Source organism: Penicillium chermesinum (genome assembly GCF_028974085.1).
Source record: "Penicillium chermesinum strain IBT 19713 chromosome Unknown utg000008l:1.0-1752722.0:1.0-1753981.0, whole genome shotgun sequence".
Classification (NCBI taxonomy): domain Eukaryota; kingdom Fungi; phylum Ascomycota; class Eurotiomycetes; order Eurotiales; family Aspergillaceae; genus Penicillium; species Penicillium chermesinum.
The window spans coordinates 1441763-1456910 of NW_026695318.1; the positions used below are offsets into that span (position 1 = coordinate 1441763).

General features: G+C 49.7%; 7 protein-coding genes across 7 annotated transcripts; 4 read left to right on the plus strand and 3 right to left on the minus strand.

Annotated features, from left to right (window-relative positions):
* Positions 1–350: 350 nt before the first annotated feature.
* N7468_010347 (ceramidase) lies at positions 351–1593 on the plus strand (the record flags this gene model as incomplete). Its single annotated transcript, XM_058479642.1, has 4 exons — positions 351–440; positions 525–711; positions 824–1340; positions 1410–1593. 4 exons carry the CDS (start codon positions 351–353, stop codon positions 1591–1593), a joined length of 978 nt encoding a protein of 325 aa, XP_058326210.1.
* Positions 1594–2188: 595 nt separating this feature from the next.
* N7468_010348 (putative toxin biosynthesis protein) lies at positions 2189–3710 on the minus strand (the record flags this gene model as incomplete). The annotated part of the gene is made up of 5 exons (XM_058479643.1): positions 2189–2857; positions 2982–3072; positions 3135–3243; positions 3295–3433; positions 3519–3710. 5 exons carry the CDS (start codon positions 3708–3710, stop codon positions 2189–2191), a joined length of 1200 nt encoding a protein of 399 aa, XP_058326211.1.
* A 609-nt stretch (positions 3711–4319) lies between these two features.
* Positions 4320–5097, minus strand: N7468_010349 (VOC family protein; the record flags this gene model as incomplete). Its single annotated transcript, XM_058479644.1, has 2 exons — positions 4320–4512; positions 4568–5097. The coding sequence occupies 2 exons, from the start codon at positions 5095–5097 to the stop codon at positions 4320–4322; spliced, it is 723 nt and encodes a 240-aa protein (XP_058326212.1).
* A 2341-nt stretch (positions 5098–7438) lies between these two features.
* Positions 7439–8849, plus strand: N7468_010350 (uncharacterized protein; the record flags this gene model as incomplete). The annotated part of the gene is made up of 2 exons (XM_058479645.1): positions 7439–7844; positions 7900–8849. 2 exons carry the CDS (start codon positions 7439–7441, stop codon positions 8847–8849), a joined length of 1356 nt encoding a protein of 451 aa, XP_058326213.1.
* Positions 8850–10154: 1305 nt separating this feature from the next.
* Positions 10155–12993, plus strand: N7468_010351 (uncharacterized protein; the record flags this gene model as incomplete). The annotated part of the gene is given in 5 exon segments (XM_058479646.1): positions 10155–10344; positions 10402–10831; positions 10891–12289; positions 12341–12805; positions 12820–12993. 5 exon segments carry the CDS (start codon positions 10155–10157, stop codon positions 12991–12993), a joined length of 2658 nt encoding a protein of 885 aa, XP_058326214.1.
* Positions 12994–13095: 102 nt separating this feature from the next.
* On the minus strand, positions 13096–13738 carry N7468_010352 (ESCRT-II subunit protein VPS25; the record flags this gene model as incomplete). The annotated part of the gene is made up of 2 exons (XM_058479647.1): positions 13096–13208; positions 13267–13738. 2 exons carry the CDS (start codon positions 13736–13738, stop codon positions 13096–13098), a joined length of 585 nt encoding a protein of 194 aa, XP_058326215.1.
* A 234-nt stretch (positions 13739–13972) lies between these two features.
* On the plus strand, positions 13973–15144 carry trm8 (tRNA (guanine46-N7)-methyltransferase; the record flags this gene model as incomplete). The annotated part of the gene is made up of 3 exons (XM_058479648.1): positions 13973–14142; positions 14252–14439; positions 14498–15144. The coding sequence occupies 3 exons, from the start codon at positions 13973–13975 to the stop codon at positions 15142–15144; spliced, it is 1005 nt and encodes a 334-aa protein (XP_058326216.1).
* Between the last annotated feature and the right edge of the window lie 4 nt (positions 15145–15148).

Genomic DNA, 15148 nt, shown 5'->3' on the forward strand with positions numbered 1-15148 from the left:
TAGATCGAAGGTCCTAGACACTCCGAATCGACAGCTGTGGGATTGGATATCTGACAGGTACAGAGTGCACGACACAGTCCTTGTTGTGCTAGGGGGTTTGACTATGGACCAGGGAGGTTTAGCCTCTCGCCTCCCTCCCCAATTTGCCCTGCAATTCCAAACCCCCTTCGAATTCCTGTTGGGACCTTTGTTATCACTTGCGAGCAGCCCGGTATCTCGCGGAGACAAGCGGGAGCCAATTAGCGCTCCTCAATTGTGCAGTTGCATACGTCGACGTCATGTGCTGATCGCCTAAATTTGTCTCGTCTCGCTTCTAGCTCTGGACACTCCCCTCATCCCACACCGTCGCCATGAACTGGGCCATTCCCTTCTTTCCATACCCTCCCTCTAAGCCCGGGTTTTGGAGCCCGGTCACGTCGACCCTCAACTGGTGCGAAGAGGTACGTTTCTGGTCTATGAGGCTCTCGCCGCCCCACCACGCTAGGCCGCAGCTTCTCTACCTACAAAATACTGATGGTGAATAGGACTACTATGCGACCGTATACTCTGCCGAGATTGTCAATACTTTGACAAACCTTCTGTTTATGGCACTGGGAGTCAAGGGCATCATCAGCTGTATTCGCAATCAACATGACCAAATCTTCCTGGTGGCCTATTTGGGCTACCTGGTGGTGGGCACAGGCAGTTTCCTGTTCCATACTACTTTGAAGTGTGAGTCTTCCCCAGGAGGGCTGTAACGGAGGGGGTTACTTGGGCCAAACCCTTGTATGCAACCCTTCCTTTCTCGTCTGCAAAAGCTGACATGATTGTCCCCACAAATTAGATCCGATGCAACTAGTTGACGAATTATCCATGATCTATACAACGTGTCTGATGGTCTACGCGTCGTTCGCCTTCTCCCGCCCAACAGGTGTGCGTGTGGCTATAGGGGTCTCCCTTTCAGCCTTGTCAGTCTTCATCACGCTCTATTATCACTACCTCCAAGACCCTACGTTCCACCAGAATACCTACGCATTATTGACAATTGTCGTCGTATTCCGTAGTATGTACACTATGGAGAAGACCTTGCGACCCAAATGGCGCAAGTCTCGAGAGGAGGACCGCCTGGAGAAAGAGAAGCGAGGCTTACCGGTGCCGTCCAAGGAGCGCCAGCACTTTGAGAATGTCCGTGATACGAAGCTCCTTGCCACAATGTGGTGCATGGTCGGCTACGGGCTGGCTATGTTCCTCGGTGGGTTTGCAATTTGGAATTTGGACAACCACTTCTGTTCTGATATTCGCCGATGGAGACGCCAAGTGGGCCTACCATGGGGGATTTTCCTGGAGGGCCATGGGTGGTGGTATGTGTTCTTCTTTCCGAGATCCTTGGGGTAATTTTGTGAACTGACCGCTGGAATTTCCAAAAATAGGCACATTATGACAGGTATTGGTGCGTATCTATACATCGTCTGGGGGATTCAGCTTCGACACTGTCTGAAAGGACAGCAGGATGATTACCACCTTCACTGGGCTCGTGTTTGGCACATCCCCGACGTGGTTCGTACCGCGCCTTCTTCCAAGGGAGCGAATTCGCAACAGAAAAAGTTGTCCTAGAGTCTTTCTGCCTGGGCTGCTCCAATGTCCCAATCAAACCATCGGTGAGTCTTATCCACTGCCAGTGGTAGAATTACAAGTGCAATATACGGCGTTCGGATGCACTAGCAGCATACCCCCTCTCTCCTTTCGCGTTGATGGCTTGAAATCTTGTTCTTTTTCGGATTAAACTTTCCATGTTTAGTTTGCACAAGCTTTGTTCTGGAGACGAATTGGCTTTCGATAGATACCTTCTGCTACATCATCGTCCCATTGCGACCCAAGAGTTGCTATAGATTCCCCTCGCCCTTGGACTATTTTGGCTAGCTTCTATGTTTTTTTTTCCTGCTTAGCCAATGCCTTGAGTCCACAATAAAAGATCAAGGGTGTTTGAATACTTGCCATAGGCCATCAATAATCGTTTAAAATTAGGCGCGTCCTAAATGAACTTGGTGGAGATCGAGAATTTGTACATCGGCTAAACGAATTCCTGCAAGTAGTCCACGCAGATCGGCGGTGAGGCTACGGTCCTCCGAGGCATGTTCTGTTTCATACCGATTCCAAGGCAATGATCTGTATTATATATACCAAATCTAAAGTCGCAGAACTCACAGCATTACAGCTTCGACGGAGACCCATTCCCATTTTGAGGTCGTCGTGCTGGCGCAGGGACATGCTTCAACCAATCCGCATCAATAGCCATCTTCTCCCTCTTCGTCTTCTTATCCCACTCAGCCCGGAAACTCTCATTCTCATCCTTCCAGCGCCGCAGCTCTGGCCCTATCCAAGAAGCCGCTGCATCCGCACACTCAGTCACTGCCTCTTGGGCAAGCAAATGGCCAAAGTCTTGTAAGAGAACCTCCCGGACCCGACCCGCTGCTACCCCACCGCTCCCACCAACCCCTGTGCCAGTGTTGGCGAGCTTATCGGCGCGCTTCTGCGGTAAACTTAGATCCGATTTGCCTCCGAAAATGTAAAGCACACTGGGGCGCACGAACGGAAGCTGGTGGAATATGCGCGTTGGCTCGGGGCGGTAGAATGGGTAGGAGAAGGATGTAAGTTCCAGGTCTGGGTGCGTGACACGGTTGACGGGTTTCCCATTCCCCGGAATGTTCGTGTAGTTTGGCCGAGAGAAGGTAAAGACTTCCTGATGGAGGGGGGTGCGCAGGGTGACGGGCGGGTTGGCAGGGTCGATCTTGGTTTTATCGTCGAGGGGGTGGAGAGCGGTTGGGAGGTCGCGGAGACCGTATTTCACCCACTGCTTGAGAACACGGGGGTCCCATGCCTGGTAGAAGGGGCTTCGCTGGAAGCTTTCTTCGGCTGCTTTTTCGGGAGGGCCAGATCTCGCGCCGGTAGGTGGACAGTTGGGTGGTCTTGGCGATGATGAACTGGTTTTCTTCGAAACTCACGTCGTCGAGCGTTGTTGGCTGGGGTTGGATCACAGGGTCTAGCAGGACTAGCGTGTGGAGAAGCCGTGGATGCATTAAGCTTAATTGTGTACTGCGTTCGAGGTTAGTTCGGAGCGTGTGGTTGCAGCGAGATGTGGCTGGGGTAGGACGAACAGCTGCGCGCCGCCAAAGCTGTGCCCGAGTCCGACGATCGGCCGTGGCATCTCAGCTCGCTTGACATTGACAAGATGGAGGAGATCGCGGGGGTGGTCGAACCAGCTTGCTGTATACCTGTGAGGAGGAGGTCATGTATTGCGCTGCAGGTGAAACATACGGTCGTTGCCGAGAGCGTGTTCATTCAACACGCTGCTCTCGCCCTGGTGAGCGACATCAGCCATCCAGATGCTTCTGATGCGGAAGCCAGAGTCTTTGGACCGGGCGTGTATTTCCTCCCAAAGAGGCTCATAGAGTTCCTGTCGCATTGATTAGCCATGGTCCAGGAAGGGTTGACCTTACACGCCAGCAATCCCCAGTCTAACTCCTAGAGGGCTGTCCTACCTTGGGAAACCCATTCGCATGTGCAGCAAGGATTGTGACGTCTCCGGGCTGTGGGTTTTCATTGTCCAGTGGAATATACTGTTTTACTGCAAGCTGTAGAACATCTTCCTGGCTGTCGGCCGTAGCTCCGGGGTATTCGCGAATGTGCTGACACGGCACCACGTGTTCGACAACGCGAAATGGGAAAGCCATGGTTGCACAATGTCAGGAAAGAGAATTGAGAACGGAGCCAGAGAATACAGTTTAGGATCCCCGCGTCGTGGTCAATAAATCTGGGGCGACGAATGAGCCGAGGCTCCATTTGGAACGGCGACTGCAACTGCCGAGCCCCACTTTTATTGGCGTCTGCCCGCGAATCTGGACTAGCATGAATGCCTCAATTTGTACGATTTTCGGCCAGCTGCTTCATGTATCCATGACTCGCGCACTTGAGGACCGAAAATAGCCCTTTAGCTGACTCGTGTTATACTAGTCAGTCGTGGTAAAATCACATGTCATGTGCAATTCGAAGGGACTCGCTCAAGCGCAATATATGGTTTTTCCGAACGGGGAGGGATTACTGGCAGGAAAGCTACCCACGTCTACAATGTTTTTATGGCTAGAGATTCCACTTTTCAACGTGTGAGATGACGACTTGCAACCTTGAAAACTTCCTTGGACTAGTCAGCTTGAAATAAGCAGCTTTTCAGGAGCTTTGTGTTATAACTAGAGCTCAACAGATCTTCCCTGTCTAGGGTAGGAAAGGCATACCAGAGCTCGGGGCTTCTATCACTTACAGAAGCTAATACATGGAAAACGCTACTATGATAGACCCTCGATCTCAAAAGAGATGCCTGGCAGAAGTTCGCCCTTTCCAGGTTTCGACCCATTGAAAACGAGCCTGACAGTAGTGTCGCCGCTGGACAGAGAAATATCATGTCTTGCGTTGTTAGAGCCAGAGGGTACACCATAATTCCAATTCCCACCCAAGATTGCGTCATAAACAACCTTCGCCCTGGCTAGGTCTTCGTCAGGGACTTTGATGTCAACAGAACTGATGCCGTGCACACCATTCGGGTGCCGAGTGAGGTTTTTTCTCTGCTTCGTATGGAACACGCTTCTCCCTAGGGGTCCGGTCAAAGCACCAGAAAGGCAAGGAACCGGGCTGTGCTGGATTTCCTTGAGAATCCCGGGGAGTGCTCACTGCCCATTTCAAGATGGTCCCATCTGGCTTTGTACGACCGCCGGGGATAGGGTCAGTATATGAGCCACCGAATCCAGCCTGCTGGAGCCTTTTCTGCACAGCGGGAAAGTCATCCTCTGAGGGCAAGGTAAAAGCCCAATCGATGATGGTGTTTTCCTTTGCCTTGCCCCAGCGATGTTGACGGCGTCGCTCTGGATCCACGTCATCGAAGAAAGCAATCAGTTCAAGATAGACTCCGTCAGGCAAGAGGATTAGCTTATTGGCTGTGAGTCCATCGGCATGAGTCCCCCCTGGTGCTAGTGTAAATTGGCCATCGAGGAATTTCGAGATCTCGAGGAGATCTTTATGGGAAACCAGGATGACGATATGGTCCAGCAAAGGTGTTTGGCTTAGCATTGCGAAAAGACTTATCGAGGCACAATTCCCAAAGAGCTTGACAGAAAGATGTTGGATTGCTCTAAGGTGGAAGAAGTTGCTGTACGTTAGATCGCGTGCGAATCAACCCCGCACCGTCATTGACGATAATTGGAGAAACCCCGCTTTGCCCGCGTGAAAATCAGGGCGGGATTTCCGTGAAAATATGTAGACTGCTATTACGTTCTTTATTATAGACATTGAATGCGTGCTATCGGCCTTGATTTGGAATGGCCTTGGAGTTGAAGGATCTGGGAAACCTTGGAAGTAAGCATTAAGGTTACTAGATAGGTCAACAATCAAGCGAGCGAGCTATACCTGGAGATCACAAAATGACTGAAGTCATAATTTGTGGAGCGTGGCTATCAAAGCCATAAAGCGTACTCTTAGAGGTGATTGTGAGAGTATACTAGTAGTAATACTAGCAGGGATGTTGATTTTGATTCGGCACCTGACCACTAGTAGAGAGAAATCAATAGTCGGTTCTGAAGACCAACACCAGGTTTGCTAAAATTCCACCAGAAAATGCATCTTTAATTGTTTTCGAGGTCTGGTGGATATCGGATGAATAAAGATTAGGTACTGCTTGATCCATCCGATATCCACCGGCCCTCGAAAACAATTAAAGATGCATTTTCTGGTGGAATTTTACCAAACCTGGTGGATATCAGATGAATCTGGTAGTATCTGATCTGAATTCATCCGATATCCACCAGTCTTCGAAAACAATTAAAGATCTGTTTTATGGTGAGATTTATTGAAACCTGGTGGTCATCAGATAATCAGATTAACCTGGAAATGAACTAAGATCAGCGAATACTTAGATTCAAGAGCCAGTGCAGACCATTTTTGGATACGAGATCCCAGAGAACACCAGCCACGATGCTAAGTTGTTGCTGGACAAGTGCAAAGCTGTGGATACCTTGACACCGACCCGACCCTGGATTGATGAAAAGGTTACAAAGGTGCTATCTAGAATGAAATTGTCGCCGTGGCCCAAGATGTGTTAGCAGGTTGCAACTATGGTACTTTTTTCGATTCAGCCCAGGAATTTTGGCATCGAAGAGTTATTGGCGAGGACGCAGCGTTGAATGGTTCATCCTGGTTATTTAATAGACCTGAATTAAGTCCAAAATTATGGGCTGGATTTGAGCTGGAAATGTAACTAAGCTGTGCTTATTTACATAAGGACTTTCCCTTAACTACGTCAGGTCTAGAGGTAATAGGGTCAGGAGACGAAGGGCCAAAATGAGAGACCGTCAGGGAAATCTTGAGATGGGTGATTGTATGAGAATAACGAAAAGTAACGCTCCCTAGGAGGTTTAGGAATGTCGCATTTGCGCCGGAAGGAACTCGCAGAAATTCCAGTTTGTGTGACACCCGCAGAAGCTGGACACGATCGTCAATCAGAGAAGCCCAAAGGGCAACCACAAGCGCTAAACCTCTGAGGTGCCACGTAACCAATTGGTTCTAAGTATTATGTCCGATCACTAGCGAATGAGGTTAAGTTCCAGATCAGCTTCCAGCGTTTGAATCTAGTCTTTCTTGGGCGACCGCCTGCGCCCGTGATAAGTGCTTTTGTTTCTACCTCCAAGTTCATTCCTAGGGCGAAATGCCGTCACCAGCGGACCTCAAGACAAAAACCTCGCTTGTGCTCTCAGGCCACATCCCCTTCAGATGTTATTTCCCAGTTATCAATCAACTTCCCCGTCTGAAATCAAATATCTCATTAACGAAGAATATCAAGGGCTGGATTCAGTTAGCTCAAGACTTTTTCTCGAGGGGAACTAGAGAACCAGAGCTGCTCCTCCCAAAGGAGTACCTCTCTGCAACGACAATATCATCATCGGTAAGTTGACCTTGGAAAGCCCCGGTGCCATATAGTAAGCAGCTTTGAAGTAACCTTGAAGCTGACAGTCATTTGCTTGAAAATGCGACGCATTTCGAGATATTTCGATCAATCCTCGAAGGCACTTCCCAGGAGGATGTCTTCTCTGCGTGGGAATCCGAATCTGTTTGAGTACACTTCTGGGCGGTTTTTGTGAGTCATGGCGGTTCGCTGCTGAACGCGGTATCTGCAAATAAACTGACTTTGCGATGAACTAACAAGCCGTGATAAATAGGTTTAACGAAGAGCTTCGCCGCACCGAACGCAGTATCCAATTCGACGTAGATGCTCTTGCAAGGACAGCCTGCCATTCTGTCGATCGCGGCCTCAGTGGTGTGGCTTCGATTACGAAACTCGCCGAGGGGGGGCTTCAATCGTGTCTTGCAAATCACGTTCAATGATGGATATGTAATTCTTGCAAGGCTGCCTTATAAGATGACTGTTCCAAAACATTATGCAGTGGCCAGTGAAGCTGCGACGCTCGCACTTCTGCGTGCTCAAGGGGTTCCCGTCCCCAAAGTCCTTGCGTATTCTCCAGATCAGACAAACGCCGTTGGAACCGAATACATTCTACTTGAAAGACTTGAAGGAACACCCTTAAGCAATCAGTGGTTCTCTATGGATACCAAAACTCGGGTCAAAATAATGAGACAGATCGTTGACGTAGAGAGACAGTTCATGAGCATCCGCTTCCCAGCAAGCGGAAGTCTTTATCACCGCCGCGATCTTGACAGCTCACAACACGTCGTTCCGGTCTTGGACGACATTGTCGTTGGCCCAACTGCACAACATGAATGGTGGTATCAGGAACGAGCCTCTCTCGAAGTTGACCGCGGCCCATGTGAGTCGGCATCTAGGAATGCCTGTCTTTCCTGTAAATATTGATTTCGAACCAGGGAATACCTTTTCTGCGTGCTTTGAAGCACCGGCCAAGCGCGAGCTAGAATTCTGTGAACGATTTGGCAGACCACGCCTACACGCCGAAAGATACCTGCGAGAAATACACCAGTTCCAGAACCACTCACCTCTTCCGTACCAACATCTCCTTACCAATTATTTGAAAATAGCGCCTTACCTCGACGTCCCGTCCGACCATCGCATGTCTCGCCCGACACTTCGCCATCCAGACTTTTCACCGAATGACATCCTAGTGAACACCTCCAACGACGTGGTAGGGCTCATTGACTGGCAACATGCAGTTATTCTGCCTCTTTGCCTGTGCGCTGGAATCCCGGATCATTTTCAAAACTGGGGTGATCCATTATCTGAGACACTATCGAAGCCAGAGGTCAGGTTGCCAAAGAATTTTGATGAACTCAGCCATGAGGAACAAAAAAATGTTCAAGAGACGATGCGAAGACGGATTGTTCACTTTTACTATGCTGCGTTGACCATGAAATCCCTGCCGGACCACTTCGATGCCATCAGAAATGAGAACTGTATGCTTCGAGCGAAACTTTTTCATCATGCGCAGGCTCCCTGGGAAGGAGATTCTGTCTCGTTGAAGTATGCTATGTTGCAGGTACTCAAGAATTGGCCTATGTCGTTGGATGAAGGAGCACAGACGAGACCTGTTAAGTGCCCGGTCTCTTTTTCTGAGGAAGAGATACAGCAATGTTCGGCGGATCATCAGCAAGAACAAGAGAAACTAAAGGAATTAGATGAGATGAGGGAACTAATCGGGACAGATGCCCTTGGCTGGGTGTCAGATGAAGATGAGCTTAATCGGTGTAAGGCTGTCATCCAAATGATTAAGGATGGTTTAATGGAACATTCTAGCACTGAGATGGAGAAGATAGCGGTGCTCTATCATTTTCCTTTCGACGATCATGAAGAAAATTTATGAAGTTTGTTAGTAATTCAGCTCTCGAATACAATAATATTATCTTTAACTTCCCCTATATGAAGGCCATACTTTGCCAGTAAACAAACCCTCGGAACCTCTTAGTTACCCATCCCTGTTAAGCTTTGTTTTCACCGAGAAGGGCAACGCTTTGTAGAGGTAGGACAGCGGAGGAAAGGGCACCAGTGCAGATTGTAGGCATTGCGCGTATCGGTCATCGGTCTTCGAAGCAAGGGTGAAATATTTGCAGAGATACTTGTTAGTAATCATAGGATACGCTGAACCTGGTGAATTTTCGTTAAACCCGGTGGATATCAGATGAACCAAGTAGTACCTGATCTTGATATTAAACCTGGTGGATATAGGATGTATCAAGTGTTAAGTAATATTCTAGGTTGATCTGATTGTGTGAAGGATCGTCCTTGGGCTAATGTTACAACAGCTGAGCCAAAAGACCGCACCTCATGTGCGGATATCCATGGATGCCCAGGCACGCCTTATATAATACACCCTCTAGCTGCCCAGGTGGGATCAGTGACAGATTGCCACCGGGTTTGATAGAATTCCACCAGGAAATGGATCTTTAAATGCTTTCGAGGTCTGGTAGGTATCGGATGAATCAAGTAGTACCTAATGTTATTTTTCATCCGATATCCACCAGACTACGAAAACAATTAAAGATCCATTTTCTGGTGAAATTTCATGAAACATGGTGGATATAGGATGAATCAGTAGTACCTAATATGAATTCGTCCGATATCCACCAGACCTCGAAAACAATTAAAGATCCATTTTATGGTGAGATTTAATGAAACCTGGTGGATATCGGATGAAATAAGATTAGGCACTACTGATTCATCCGATAACACCAGACCTCGAAAGCATTTAAAGATCCATCTTCTGGTGAAATTTAGCCAAGGCTGGTGATTTTTACAGGAAGCTGATGTCTTTCAGACAAATGAACTAGCGCCACAAAGAACGCTCCAAGTGGCATTTTTAATTCATTCGTTTCAACCCTGGTGTAGATTTTCAGAACTAGGTAGCAGTAAGTTCAAGTATGAGCTAGGCTGAATTCATTTTGAAAAGTGTCAAGGCCCATTATCTATCGATCCCTTATTTTGAGTTTGACATGTATCCCATTTATTGTGGCAATAAGTCTGGGAAACACCCAAAGGCCTCTGGCTGATTCAAGATTGCCAGGAGGCAGCAAAGCGAATCCATAGATCCCCGCGCACGTGACTCGGCGTCGCCTCCAAGCGCGTCGCGTCGTCGATTTCCCCACAACCAAAACGACCAACAACCATCGCCATGGCGCAGCGAGATGAAGAGCACAAGCTCTTTGAGCAGCATCGCATATGTATTGTCTGCACCGACTCTCTCCCTCTTGAACATGCAGAGCAGGTATGTCGTCGGTCTCCATCATATGGGCAAAGATGGATTTCAGCCTTATTGCGATCTCCATCCAGTTGCCGCTTGACACCTTGTTTTGGCTTTGAACGTTATTCCTTGAGACTGAGAGCTCTCCTGCTAACGTGCACCGGCTACTAGCTCGCAGCGACTATCGAGGAATATGGCGGCGAACCTTCTATTCACCAGTCAACACCGACCAAGGAAGATACAGCGGCTGCCACACACATCATTTCTAATACAATCAACTTTGAGACATTCGATCTTGCCTGCGAAGCCCTGATCCCAGTAGTCCGGCCATCATGGCTACATGAATCTTTGAAGAGGCGGAAGCTCTCTAATCCGCGACACTTCAGTCCAGATCCGCGCCTTTTCATGAACGATGTGGTTGTGTGCTGCGGTGATATCCCAGAGGGCGACAAAGAGGCTATTGTGGCAGGAGTTCTTGCGAGGGGCGGATTGTACAGTCAGCGCGTCTCCGGCACTGTCACCCATCTAGTGGACCTGACGGACACGTCCGACAAGGCGCGCCTAGCCCAGGCGAAGAAGCTTAAGCTGAAAATCGTCTTGCCGCACTGGTGAGTTCCGCTTCCGTGACCCATATCAATACTGGATCTTAATTGATTTCCACAAACAGGTTTGACGACTGCCTCAAGCTTGGCCAACGAATTGACGAAGCACCTTATCTCCTCCCCGACCCTGAAATCCTGAGCGCCGGTCCCGATGATCCTCTTCGACGACGAGAGAATAAGGGCTTGAATGCTGCATCGACGCCAGATCCGTCGCATATGCCTGATATGAACAAGAAGCCCACCCCTCATAGCTCAAAAGGGGAAGAACAAAGAAGCGTCTTCAATGGCAAAACTATTATGCTGTCCCCAGACCTACGCATTGGCGAGCGCCTTTTGGAATCGATTCAGTCTGTGCTTGAGTCTGGCGGGGCTACTGTGACAGGCAATGTCTATAACGCAGATTGGGTGATATGTCGCTTTCGTGACGGGTTTGTTTACCGCACTGCCTCACGACTGGAAAAAGAAGTTGGTAATCTTGCCTGGCTGTATTCTTTGATGATCTTTAATGAGTACACTCGGCCCCTGAGCAAGCTTCTCCATTATCCAGTCTCTCGCACGCCCATCCCTGGTTTCGAAGGGCTCAAGATCAGCCTTTCCAATTACGTTGGTGAGGCTAGAATCTATCTTGAGAATTTGATTTCTGCCGCCGGTGCTGAATGCACCAAAACTTTGAAGCAAGAGAACACTCATCTCATTACCGCGCATGGCACAAGCGAGAAATGCACTGCAGCTAGGGAATGGGGTCTTCAGGTTGTCAACCATCTATGGCTGGAGGACAGTTACATTAAATGGAGACATCAGCCGGAGTCCGACCCATGCTACAGTCACTTTCCGCCCCGTACTAACCTGGGAGAAATCGCTGGCCATAAGATGCTGGATATGCAGGTTCTGGAGCGAGTTTTCTTTGCTTCTGAAGATACAGAATCTCAAAGCCCCGAACCCGCGATGCAGGAGAAGGACCAGAACGCTACCTCTATGCCACCTCCTGAGCTGAAGCAGATGGATGACGAGAATGCTCCTGCACCGCCACAAGACACACCTCAGGCAACTAAGAAAGCACGCCGGGTCTCAGAAAACAAGAAGATTGAGACTCCGATACGATCTCGACTTCTCCCCGACGGGAAAGAAAACGACACTCCGTCTTCCACTAGCAGTCGAAAATCTAAGGAAGCAGCCACAGCCCGTCTTCATGAGTACGCCCCAGACTTTGCACTGTATGAGAAAGAACGCAAACGTCGCGGTGGCGTTATCTTCGGCGGCAGACGTAAGTCGGACGAAGACCGGGTTACCATTAACCCTAAGAAGCGACGCTCGCTTGATCCCCAAGAGGAGAGTGAAAACGAGGAAGTGAAGGAAGCCAAGCGGCCGAAAAAATCTCGGCTGGAGATCTCCATGCACCTTTTAATTACTGGCTATCAAAAGTGGGTTGGGAAAGGCAATGAAAAGAAAGAGGACGCAGATAAGGTAAGAAATCCCCCAGGAATGGCAGGCAAGAGTTTCTAATATTTCCGATAGCGACACCTTCGAGACTTGGGTATTATGGTGGTTCAGGATGCCCGCCGATGTACTCACATGGCGGCACCATCCATTCTACGAACGACCAAATTTGTCAATGCACTGGCCTACGCCCCAGCGATCATCAGCACCGACTTCATCACAGAATGTCTGAAACAGGATAAGCTCCTGGACCCAAAGAAGTTCGGTCTGGTAGACAAATCCGCCGAGTCAAAATTCAACTTTTCTCTTGCCAAGGCCCTGAAGAACGCGAAGAAGAACAACAACCAGCTCTTGAAGAACTTCCGGATTTATTGCGTTGAGGATATCCGAGGAGGATTCGAGGCCTTCAAGTCGATCGTCGAGACAAATGGAGGACAGTGTCTTCTTTACCGAGGGCGTCTTGGTTTGACAAACAGTTCGCGCCGAGAAGAAAGTGATGACGAGGATAGTGAGATGGAAGATGATGAACCTGGACGCCATGAGGTGTTCCTCCTGAGTGGGACCGAATCCAAACATGCCCGTCTTTGGACCAAGTTCCGCCAGGGGGCGGGGAAATAAAGAAGACGCCACGCATCCTTCGAGTGGACTGGCTTCTTGATATGGCTATGTCTCAGGAGCTGAAGCCGGCAGAAGGGTATGAGCTGACAGAAGAGATGGTAGATAAGGAGTAAACTGTGTGTATATCCCTACAGTTGGCAGGTTGGGGGTTTTTTGAGCGTCTTCCATCACGAATACCATGATTATTTTTTTTTCCCTTTTCCGAATTGAATGGCTCAGAAGAACTTGACACCTTCTTGGCCTTCCTCGCCAAAGACTTGAGCTTTGCCGCGCTTGACGAGGACATTGAGTGCCTTCCGCATAGCTTCGGCATCCATGCCATGAAACTCTGCGCACGCTCATTAATACATAGTCCTTCTCTCAGCTATTTCATCCCTAGTACATACCTTGAGAAACGGTCGCATCCCCCTCCAGCAGTTCGTAAACCGTCAGCACAGCCCCTCGCTGCCCTGTCCCGTCCACCCAATCCCCGACGATATCGGCCCACTCTTCGGGCCTTCGCCACCAGATCCACGCTACTTGATTCCCCGTTGATGCTGCATCGATCCACTCTGCGCGCCGGCCGCCACCACCCTCCGCTTCGCTCTTGGCCATCCAGTCGATCACGGCACGGGCTTCGCGAAGATCCAGACGCTTGCGCAGCGTAGCATTGTGGAAGAGAGGCGTATCGATAGCTTCGACGAGAGAAAGTTTGTATTGGCGGTGATGCTTACACCAGGACTGGATGAGCGAAGACCACTTCTCGAGCTGGGCCTGGCGGGTGTTGCTGTTAGGCTGCGGGGTGAAGAACGGCGGGAAATTGTAGGTCGACGGGAAAGTGAACGGGGTGGAGGCAGGCGCTGGTTCTGGAGTCGCCATCTCGGTCCGACAGGGCTACGAGTACTGGTCAGATATTAAATGGAGAAGGTAAGCAATGGGAAGGACAGCTTGGAAGACAAGTAGGCACAGAGGGGGGAAGCTGGACGTGGGGAAACGTCGAGCTTGATATGAAAGTGGTGGGCCAATCGGAGTGGGGCACTTCCCGCAAATAATTTCGAGATCGAGTCACCTCCACCCTACTTCGCCTTCTTTCTGACTCTTACACCCTCAGTCATGGTGTCACAACCTGCGCCCAAGCGCCAAAAGCGCGAGGAATACCGGCGCAAGATCCACGAGCAGCACGAGGCTGCTGATGGGGCCAAGGCCGAGGTGCAGCTGCCGCAGAAAAGATTCTTTCGGCAGCGTGCGCATGCGAATCCCTTCTCTGATCACCAGCTTGACTAGTATGTGACTCCATTTACAATTCATCTGTGCTCGGGCTCTTTGCGGGGGAACACAATTTGACGTTCGCGACTGTTGAATTGGAGCTAACGGAGCTTCTACGAACTTTAGTCCCTTGACTCCGGCGCATATGGATTGGTCTTCCCATTACCCCGCATTCGTGGACCCAGATACGTCAAAAACGACCCTTAGCGGTGGACGAAAACTCGTCAAAGATGTGGAGGTCGTGGATATCGGCTGCGGCTTCGGCGGCTTGCTGGTGGGACTAGCTCCTCTATTACCAGACACATTGATGGTTGGTGAGTATACGAGATCTCCCGTCTAGTCACGAGCACAACTGAAACAAGACCAAATAAGGCATGGAGATTCGTGTTTCGGTCCTGGAATTCGTCACCTCCCGAATCAAAGCTCTGCGCTTGCGCCAGCAGTACCTTAAGAATACATCTTCACAAGACCCAGCCCCCGCGTCAGAACCAGCCAACTCACCACAGAACGGATCCGAGGCACCTGAAGACGAGGTCGGGACGACTACCAGTGTGGTGCCAGGCAACTATGAGAATATTTCGGGCATCCGAGCCAACACGATGAAGTTCCTGCCTAACTTCTTCGAGCGGCACCAGCTTTCTAAAATCTTCATCTGCTTCCCAGATCCGCACTTCAAGGCGCGCAAGCATAAAGCTCGCATTGTCTCGGAATACCTGAATGCAGAGTATGCCTATGTGTTGCGGCCTGGCGGTCTATTATATACTATCACCGATGTCGAAGAGTATCACCATTGGATCCTGAAGCATTTCCATGTGTCGGGGAATGAGGGCGAAGATGATGAGGAAGTGCCCAGCATTAAGGATCTTTGGGAACGAGTCTCGGAGGAGGAAGTGAGCGCCGATCCTTGTGCGCAGGTCATGGCTTGCGAGACTGAGGAATCGAAGAAGGTCACTCGCAATAATGGGAACAAGTACGTGGCCGTCTTCCGGCGCAAAGCGGATCCTGAATGGCCGGCCTAGACGA